Below are 9567 nucleotides of genomic sequence, written 5' to 3'. Positions count from 1 at the left end.
GCTCTTCCAATCTAGCTAGTGGCTTTCAACTCCCTGCTGGATTAATGCAGTTGTCATCTGTTCATACTGCTGGGATCAATAGGGGAGTTATACAAGACAGAGGGAATTGTCTTAAGCAACTCCAGAGAAGTGAGATTTTGGCTTTCACCGTGCTTTTTGCTTTGCTTGGTAACTTCTTGGTACCTCGTTTTTTTTCCGCTCTATCAAAAGACTGTTGTAGCACAATTAATGTCTGCAAAGCATTTCAGGACACTTGCAAAGCATCCATGGTGCATTCACTTTGCAGAAATAAATAATGTTTTTCACAGATTCATGTCATGTATAAATCAGAGTCCCACCATGTTTTACATGACCATTGGCCAGTTTTTTGCATGCCAGTTCTGGTCTTCTGGTGCATAATTTACATGAGAGCATCCAGAGGCCATGGGATGTTGACAGCTTACTGGGTGAGAATGCTTTCCCAGATTAGGAGAGATTGCTGTGGTCCGTATGTCCTGGTGAGACCATGTTTCTGGGTGGAGGAGGAGTGTGGCTGTGGCCTTCCCTGGAAAAGCCTCTGGATAGCTCAAAGGTCAAGGAGGGCTCAGGGATGTTATGTGTGAGAGCCAGGGAACAGTTAGGCATTTTCAGTCGTCACGAGTGGTGAAAAAATGTCTCTGAAGGTGATGAAAACTAAATAAATCACACAAGTTTCCTTTAGAAGTCCAACTGAAAGCAGGTGGTAGGCAGGGAAGAAAGTGCTGAGACAGTATTGAAGACTCACTCAGATACCAAGCAGGCTCCATGGACAGGCTTTTAGAGATCCAGCGGGGTCGAGGTGTTACGAGTAATCAATTTTTTATTTCTAACTCCAAGTTGTAGGACAACCGCACCTTGATGGCAGCAGCGAGGAGCAGGTGATAGTTGCCAATCCTCCTGATGTTTGCCAGGTAGTAGAGGTGACAACAGAAAGTGACGAACAGCCCCTCAGCATGAGCCAGCTGTACCCCCTACAGATCTCCCCTGTCTCATCCTATGCAGGTAAGCATCCTGGCATTTCTTTACACACTTTTTTGGAAATGTTTGGAAGACACTGAGGGAAAGGAAGGTCTTCCAGGGTAGCTGGCAAAGATCCGGAAATGTCTATTTGGCTACCTTCTGCATTTTTAATGAAAGTCAAAAACTCACAGTCCTCTACTCATTTCACTTTGGTGAAACAACTTGGCACATCTGAGGTTGGAAATGTAAGCTGCAGATTTTAACCTGTGACTAATGGAAAAAGAACCTTTTTAGATGTAACGCAGAGAGGTCTTTTCATCTTTTGTTAGAGGGGCATTTTCAGTGGTACAAATGACGTGCTGCAAATATAGTGTGTTCCGCTTGCCCCCTGACTTACTAAAGATTAAATGTCTTCTCTGCTGTATGTTTCCTCAGTGCCTAGCACAGTGGGCACAGAGTGCTGAGGGCTGCAGTAATGGTATATAATGCAGATGTGGAGCTGAGGGCCCTGGGGGAGTGGATCTGTCTTGTTACAAATAGTCTGCAGACTGGAACAGCCATGTGGAGACTGATAACAAGTGGTCCTGCAAGCAGCAGAGCTGTGGACGTCTGGCTTCCAACGTCTGCCTCCCATCTGGATTCCCCAAAGTCTAAAAGATAACAAGCTTTTCCCTGAGTCAGGCTGCTAATGGTTACTCTTTTTTGTCTGACCCTTATTTTCATAGAACTGGTAGCAAGTTAAAAGAGTCTTTGGCAGTCATTTATCCGTTATTCAAGTCTGGCAGTGTGTTCAGAAGTTGTTAGGGGAGAGCAGATGCAAAGCACATGTGTGCACGCTATATGGAGTCCCTGCAATCATATAAGCCTTATTTCCTTAGGAAGCAGGGCAAAGCCACATCTGAAAGTAGAAACAGTTTCAGATCCAACCTGTCCTTCCTTTTTTAACATGTTCCTAACTTGTAGGCCTCAGGAGGCTGAGTAGAAACACAAATGTCATTGTTTTAGGCAAACTTAAGTATTAATTATTCCTCATGCAATTTATTATTTTACACATGGTTTTGCCTCTGACTCATTAGGCTGAAATTACTTCCAGACACATTTTTATCAAATATGTATGTAGTAATTTTTATCTTTGGGTCCGGGTGAATAGCATGATGTTCTTTTGAATAGCCTCCAATGTTATTCTGACACATGTTGATAAATGGTTACACTTCCCAACGTGTTTAGTCTGTAATGGCCAAAGCATTTCGAAGGGCTTTGCAAAGTGTAAGGCAGGGGGATGAGGGTGCTTTAACTTACTAGCAGCTGTGAGAGGGGGCCTTTGAAACATTTGTCCTCTTTCCAAATGCTTCTTGCAAAACTTTTCCCGTCTATGTGAACATGACAGTGATGCTTTCTTTTAACCTCAGCCACAGGATCTTAAGTTCTTGGAATTCGAACAAAAGTTGCTGTCTTGATCTGGAAGTCATGGTGGTTGCTTGGGCTGGGACGATAGAGAGGGGTGGTCTGGTGACAGGAGAACCACCCTGATGTGAGCAAGTCATGAGCTACCTTCCCTAAAGTCAATGCAGCAAGCCTGCATTGGAAAGGAAAATGAGGCATGGCTGAAGTACTTCTGCTATCCCCTTAAATTGTCTTAGTATCCTTCCTGGTGGCCTTCAGCTGTCCTAACTTATACCAAGACTTGCTAGCCCATAACTCAGATAACACAGAGCTGATCTTATGCCACTGACATGCTTTTGAATGCATCTCAAGGCAGCTGTTGATGAGCCTAGTTACTCTAGCTAGAGGCCAGTAAGAAGTGGAGTACTGCAAGGGTCTGTCCTGGGACAAGTCCTATTTAATATATCAACGAGCGGAAGTGTTGGAGTACACACTTGCAAGGTTTACAGGTGACACTAAATAGGAGACACCAGTTGATATGTTTGAGGGCAGGGTCACTATCCAGGGAGACCTGAAGGAATGGGCCAGCAGAAGCCTTACGGAATTCAGCAAGGACAGATGCCAAGTCCTGTGCCTGGGAAGGAAGAGCCTGTTGCAGTGATAGAGGCTGAGGCTGATGGGATGGGGAGCAGCTCTGCAGCAAGGCAGGTGAGCAGTGAGCTGAACAGCAGAGCACCCTGGCCACAGAGAAGGCCACCAGCTTTCAGGAGCATGGCCAGTAGATCTAGGGAAGTGATTATCCCCCTCTACCCAGCACTAGTTACACTGCTTCTGGAGTATGGGGTCCAGTCTTGAGCGCCCCTAGTCCCGGAAAGATACAAACAATCGGGAGCAAGTGCAGGGAATGGCTTCTATGATGATTGGTCTCAGGTTGCGTCAGGGGAGGTTCAGGTTGGATATTGGGAAGAATTTCTTCACTGTAAGAGTCGTTAAGCGTTGGAACAGGCTCCCCAGGGAGGTGATGGACTCACCATCCCTGGAGGTGTTCAAAAACGTTTAGATGTGGCGCTTTGAGACATGGTTTAGTGGGCATGGTGGCATTGGGTAGAAGGTTGGACTTGATGATCCTTGAGGCCTCTTCCAACCATAATGATTCTGTGATCAAGGGCTGGAGCACTCCTCTGTGAGAGAGATACTGAGGGACTGGGGCTTGTTCAGCCTGGAGAAGAGGTGGCTTTGAGGACCTCATAGCAGCCTGCCCCTACCTGCAGGGATGTTACTGAGAAGGCAGAGCCAGGCTCTTCACAACGATGCGTGGTGGGAGGATGAGAAACAGCAGGCATAAATTGAAACAAGAGAACTTGGTCCAGCTGGATGGAAGGAAGCATGTTACCTTTTTCAGCACACAAGGACAGTCAGGCAGTGGAGCAGGATGCCCAGAAAGGTTATGTTCCCTCCATCTTCGGAGATTTTCAAGACCTGACTGGATAAGACCCCGATCTGATCCAGTCCTGTAGCTGGCCCTGCTTTGAGCAAGAGGTTGGGCTATAGACCTCCCGAGGTCCCTCCAGCCCAAATTGTTCTGTGAACCTGTTTTTTTTAAAGCGTGCATTTGCTCTTGAGGCAGGAGTGAGGACAGGGATCTGTGGTTTGTTAGAACCCTGGAACTTGTAGGACACTCTCGTGACTATTTCTGGCTTTGTCTTGTTCCAGACAAACCTGTATAGGAGAAACCATGGGAGCCCTGACCCTGTGCTCATGAGTTTGCTGGTAGAGCTGCCTGCTCTGTCAGGTGCCACTGCTGAATGGCAGGAAAGAGTATGACCATAACAGCTGTGCAGGAACACTTAGTTTAGCTCTTCTGAAACAACAACAACAACAACAAAAAGTAGCCTGAGGTATCAGCTGTCCTACATAAATCTGTTTTATTTCAAACACACCTCTAGTTCCTTTCTGAGGTTACTCAGGGAGATGATGTGAGTGGCCCTTGTGTGAGTTTTCTCATATTTCCACTGACGTCTATGAAATCCATTTTTTTTAGTACCAAAGCTGTTGTCAACTACCTCTTGCGTTTGACACAGATTCAAATAACCTTCGAGATTAAGTAACCACTCTAACTTTCCATGCCCGAGTGGCTAGCTTTGCTGGCTTTGCTAACTGTAGTGCTATCTCTTGCTCAGCATTTTGTTATGTATAAATGCCAAGGATGGATTCCTTTTCAGCTGCATCACTCTTTTTCTGTTGCCACATGTTTCTTCATGTCAAGGAATATCTATTTCTTGTCTCTATTTGAATTCCTCCTATTGATTCTATCTCCAGGGCCATTTCTCCTTCACACAGATTAATTTCTGCCTCTCCTCCCCCTAGTATGGCTTAATTAGCCAGCTTAATCACGTTGGCACATCTCTCTTTACCCGAGCCAGTGAATGAGAAGCCCTGCAGAGTATTAACTTCATGGGGCTTTGCAGTTAGATTTAATGTTTCGGACTGCTCCTCTGCTTACTGCATGCTGCGGCAGAGACTCTGGCATAGGGGAGGTGCTGGCTTTGGAAGTAGTAGTCTGGAGGAGTTGAGCTGCTTGCTTCCTTGCTTCAGGAGCACTTTGGGTGCAGTTTAGATCCTGAGGTCTGAAAGAGCAATTCAGACTGTTGGTTTACAGCCCTCTGCCTAAACCTAATGCTTAGCTGAACCTCGAGAGAAGGGCAAGGCGCTGCTGGTCTCTCTGAAGATGTGCAGGGACACGATCCACGAGGGACAGTCTGTGCACCCTTAGCACTCATGTTATGACCAGTGCAGAGCATGAGGTTGCTCTCTGGGAAGGCAGGATCGTGGTTTATGGTTGCAGAGGTGCAGAGGCTGTGCAGAGCAGTCTGCGTTGGTTAAAATGCATAACACAGAGCAGAGAGTGAAGATTGGGACTTGAAAGCTCTCGCCTGCTACAGTAAGTCATCACATTGTCATCACATTGTTACTTCAGCCTTGTAATTTCTGTGTTCCCCTTGGCTTAGCGTGTGTATAAGCCCTATCTGCTCAGCCCTGGTAGGAGGGGTTGGAGAAAGACCTCTTCCAAAGGCTGTTGGTAGCCTGATAGGTGCCTAGGGTTATCCTCCCAGGAGCCAGGACGCAGTGGTTCAAAACCCCATCAGCTGAAGGGGACCTGCAATCCAGGCCTCTGCTTTTCTGGGTGAGGGTCTGGGCACCGGGTAGCTGTGCTGAAGGCAGCAGCCACTGCTGCAGACCGATCTTGAAAAGAGGTATTTGTGCCCTATCTCAGATATGACTGGTGCACAACACACTCAGCCTGGCCGTGGACCAGAAGCCTGACCCTCAGACTCTGGGAGACCTGTGTTCAGATACACGTGGGCTTGAAAATACAGTCAAAATGCCTGGATTTCAGGCTCTTCTGCAAGGGAGGGATGCAGCTGCAGGACAATGGCCATCCTGCTGGAGCTGTGCTCCTGTGTTTGCGCTTTAGTTGAAGTGATGAGGGGGAGGGGGAGGTGATGGGGCTGGAGATAACAGCATTTCTACTTGCTCCAGTGGTGGGTGAAGGGTTGAGAAATAGGCTGGGGAGGGGGGGCTGGGCACGGGTGGCAAAAGGGAAAGGAGAGCAAAGTATAACAACAGTAATAAAGCGCCAGAAGTGACAACAAGCGCTTGAGGCAGCAGGCTGAGATAACAGTTCATGAAACAAAAACACACTTATCTCCTCTGGGGTGGAGTTGTTGCTGGTCTTGCAGGGAGATAAAAATAAGGATTTGGACAGAACTTTGCTCTTTGCCAGGCCTGGAGCTGCCAAGAGAGGAAGAGGGAGCATCCCCTGATTCCAGGAGGCTCTTCTCTCTTCCCAGAAAGCACAAATCTACTTCTTCCCTCTCCATTGCAGTCTTTTCCAGGGTATAGCCATATTAACTGTGATAACCATGTGAATTTACCCGACTTGTTCAATGCAGCTGTGCTGTCTAGCACTTGGATTGCTATTGGTGTGGCAGGGGGTCCATGCTTCCCCGTTGTTTTCTGGTTGTTTGGCTTGACTGTCTTTGTTTCCACTTGTTGGAAGTGGATCAGACCTCTTGAGCTGGATTTTGCTACTGTAGATAGAATAGCGTGAGTTTCATTTTTGTTTCTGTTTTGTTTGACAGAAAGTGAAACAACCGACAGTGTTCCAAGCGATGAAGAAAATGCAGACGTAAGTGTTTTCTGGATTTTTAGCACTTTGGAGAAAGGTCTCAAGAACAGTGTCCTGAGGTGTTCTACTCCCTTCTCCGTTTGCAACTCTGTCTACCAGTGGAGTATTCATTTTAATAATAACTAGGGGAGAAAAACAAACCAGGAAGGTTCAAAGGAGATAGACATTTGGATGATTGTCGCAGAATGGGTATCTCTACAAGTTCTTTCCTCCTCATCTGTCCAAACTACAAGGAGATTAATTTGTATGATAAGGTGTTCTGGAGAGCTATCAACGGTGCCAGCTAGTTTGTTAATATGATGCATTGACATTGCCGGGTAGTGAGTATTTTATCTTAGTTGAAAGCGTGCTCACTTTGTTTTCCTTAAACAGCACCTGGACTCATACAATTGGAGGAAATGCTTACACATATGTTAGAAATGCAACTTGAATGTTTGAGGTCTGTGAGGCAAAAAGGTTTCCTGACCAGTTGCTTGGGTATTGCTGGGTGAAAGGAATCCATGGAGAAAATACCCACCCCAGGAACGTTTCCTGAGCTGCACCTATGCAAAACTAGCACTCGCCTTTTCTTTTGGGGCTGCTATCAAGTGACGAGACCTACCGATCTCCATGAGTACTTAGACACCAGGGGAAGCTCACTGAGGGCGCTTAGATGCCCTGTGCTCCAGCTGCATTTTTGTAGAAGGTCTCTTGCAAATCACACTCCTGCTGTGTCCCCCAGAAAGCCCTCTGAATCCTCTCCTTCTTGGAGAACTGCAGGTTGTGCAGCTGTCTGTAGCGGCACGGCTAACCTTATTGGCTTTGTCTCCTGTGCCTTGGTTAGGGTGGAGCCCATATGTCGGCTGCCAGTAATGACTCCCCAAACCTCCTTTGACAGAACATGCCATTGCGGTGTGTATGATGGGGGAAGGACTGGATGCTTGTCTTTCCTTGGCGAACCTCCTCCCTGTGACAGAGGACACACCATCAAGTGACAGTGGGTTTCCTGGCAGCCTCACCTGTGTTGACCGGGTGGTGCTGTTTGAGAGGTCTGGGGTCTCTGTGCATGTCTGTTGGCAGGAGGATGCTCTCTCTAGTAATGGAGGAGACACTTCCATGTGGAGCTCTGAGTATTTGGTCATCCATGTCCAGTTTTGTCTCCAGCATACTGAACTAAGGCCTTTATTTTCCATCTGAAGAATGGGCAGAGCCTCTCGAGTGCTGGAGAGCCACCAAGGTTTAGGCACACGGCTTTAGAAAGGGAGAAGTGGCCGAGAGCAAAGATATTCAAAGCCAGCAGCTAGAGTCTCGGGCTTTTAGAGATGGGATAATTCCTGTGCAACTTGTGGATCTTTCTGTCTTCATCTTGATACTCAGAGCACTTTGCAAAGGCGCATTCGCTCATCTAGTCGTCTCTCTTTCCCCCCCCACCCCCTTTTCTAGGGACGACTTCACTGGCAGAAGAAAAACATTGAAGGCAAACAGTATCTCAGCAATCTGGGCATGAGGAACACTTCTCATATGCTTCCTAGCATGGCAACTTTTGTAGCCAACAAGCCTGACCTCCAAGTTACCATCAAAGAAGAAAGCTGCCCACTGCCTTACAACAGCTCCTGGCCCCCTTTCCCAGACATCCCTCTGCCGCAAGTAGTGTCCACAGCCTCCACAAGCAGCAGCCGGCCAGACCGCGAGACACGGGCCAGCGTCATCAAGAAAACGTCGGACATCACCCAGTCGAGAGTCAAGAGCTGCTAAACGTTCAACAGTGTGGGGTTTTTTTAGCTTTGTTTTGTTTGGTTTTGTATTTTACGTTTCTCTAGGAGAGGTTCATCCCTTGACGCACACGAGACAAATCTAAGGTAAAGCCTTGGCAATATAAAACATTGCTGTGTCCGACTCCAGTGCCAGAGTGTTTTTAACTCAGGACTCCAGCCGTCAGTATGTACACCTGAACCCAGGCAGATTTCCAAGGTTGCGACGTAGGAAAACAACCCCAGAACTTTGGCCCACTCGCAGGTTCCAGTGTTTCATAAGAGGACCAACCGACCACGAGGGAAGTGGTGCTGCTGCGCTTCTTGCTGTCAAGGCTGTGATGGAACTGAAAGCCTCAGAATGGAAGAGAAAATGTGAACTAGCTGGAATATTTTTAAATAAAGAAAAATCTATTGTGAATATTGTACATAGTGCAGTACTAGCAACGTTGCAGTCTGCTTCTGCACCTTATTAAGAAAGCACTTACAAAAGGCCTTTTATTACCTTGCTCTACTTAATGGCACATTGAAGGTCCCTCCCCACCTGTACTCTTTTCCAAGGTTATTCTTGCTAAAGTGTCTTTAAAGAATAGAGGAAAGGAAAGGAAGTTAAAACTTCCCATGTGGATTTCATACGTTTTAAGACTGCTTTTCTCATGTCTGTTTCTAATCTGCTATGCTTGAATGCCGCGTGGTACAATAGGAAAAAAAAAGAAACCTATTACAGAGATATTATGCAAATTCCCAGATTTAAAAAAAGAAGAAAAATACTCTAATTCTAACCAGAGCAAGCTTTTTTATTTTTTATACAGGGGAATATTTTATTCAAAGTAAAATTCTAAAGTGAATATAATTTTTTTTAATCTTTTCTACAGCAAATTTATAATTTTAAGATTCAGTCCTTGGTTATCAGCAGTTATTACATCCTTGTGGCACATTTTTTTTTTAATTTTGTAAAGGTGAAATAGCTTTTATGAGCTCATGTAGCAATCAGATTATCCTGTGGATTGATAATAAATATGGTATATAGTTAAATTTTTAATAATCCTCTTGTTTGTCTCTCTTTCTTAATCTTTCAGAAGCCCCAGATGGCATGGGTTTGATAGGTGAATGTGACCTCTCGGAGTGAGCGATTAGCACGAGCCACCTTTACAATTTCTGGAGTACCCCCCGTGACAGGATGGGAAATCCTGTGCTTGAGGCAGCTCGAGGCGGAAAGAGGAACTGGTTTGAAGGTGGCGTACTCAAGTCTGGCCTCACGTGCAGAGGCTGGGAGTTCGGGCACCT

The 9567-nt window shown here is 46.3% G+C and overlaps 1 protein-coding gene across 2 annotated transcripts in view; it reads left to right on the top strand.

Annotated features, from left to right (window-relative positions):
- The window catches only part of IRF2 (interferon regulatory factor 2), a 25492-nt gene extending 16173 nt beyond the window's left edge, over positions 1 to 9319 (top strand). Inside the window, exons 6-8 of one of the 2 annotated variants that reach the window (XM_009699402.1) lie at positions 856 to 1020; positions 6504 to 6550; positions 7973 to 9319. In XM_009699402.1, coding sequence (XP_009697704.1) covers positions 856 to 1020; positions 6504 to 6550; positions 7973 to 8284 — 524 coding nt within the window. In that variant the 3' untranslated portion in view covers positions 8285 to 9319. The remainder of the gene's footprint in view (positions 1 to 855; positions 1021 to 6503; positions 6551 to 7972) is intronic. The other variant, XM_009699403.1, reaches the window with a different exon arrangement.
- Positions 9320 to 9567: the final 248 nt, after the last annotated feature.

This window comes from Cariama cristata, unplaced genomic scaffold (assembly GCF_000690535.1).
Source record: "Cariama cristata isolate BGI_N322 unplaced genomic scaffold, ASM69053v1 scaffold2284, whole genome shotgun sequence".
Classification (NCBI taxonomy): Eukaryota; Metazoa; Chordata; class Aves; order Cariamiformes; family Cariamidae; genus Cariama; species Cariama cristata.
The sequence above is the reverse complement of the archived record's forward strand: the minus strand, read 5'-3'. Positions and strand labels throughout refer to the sequence as shown.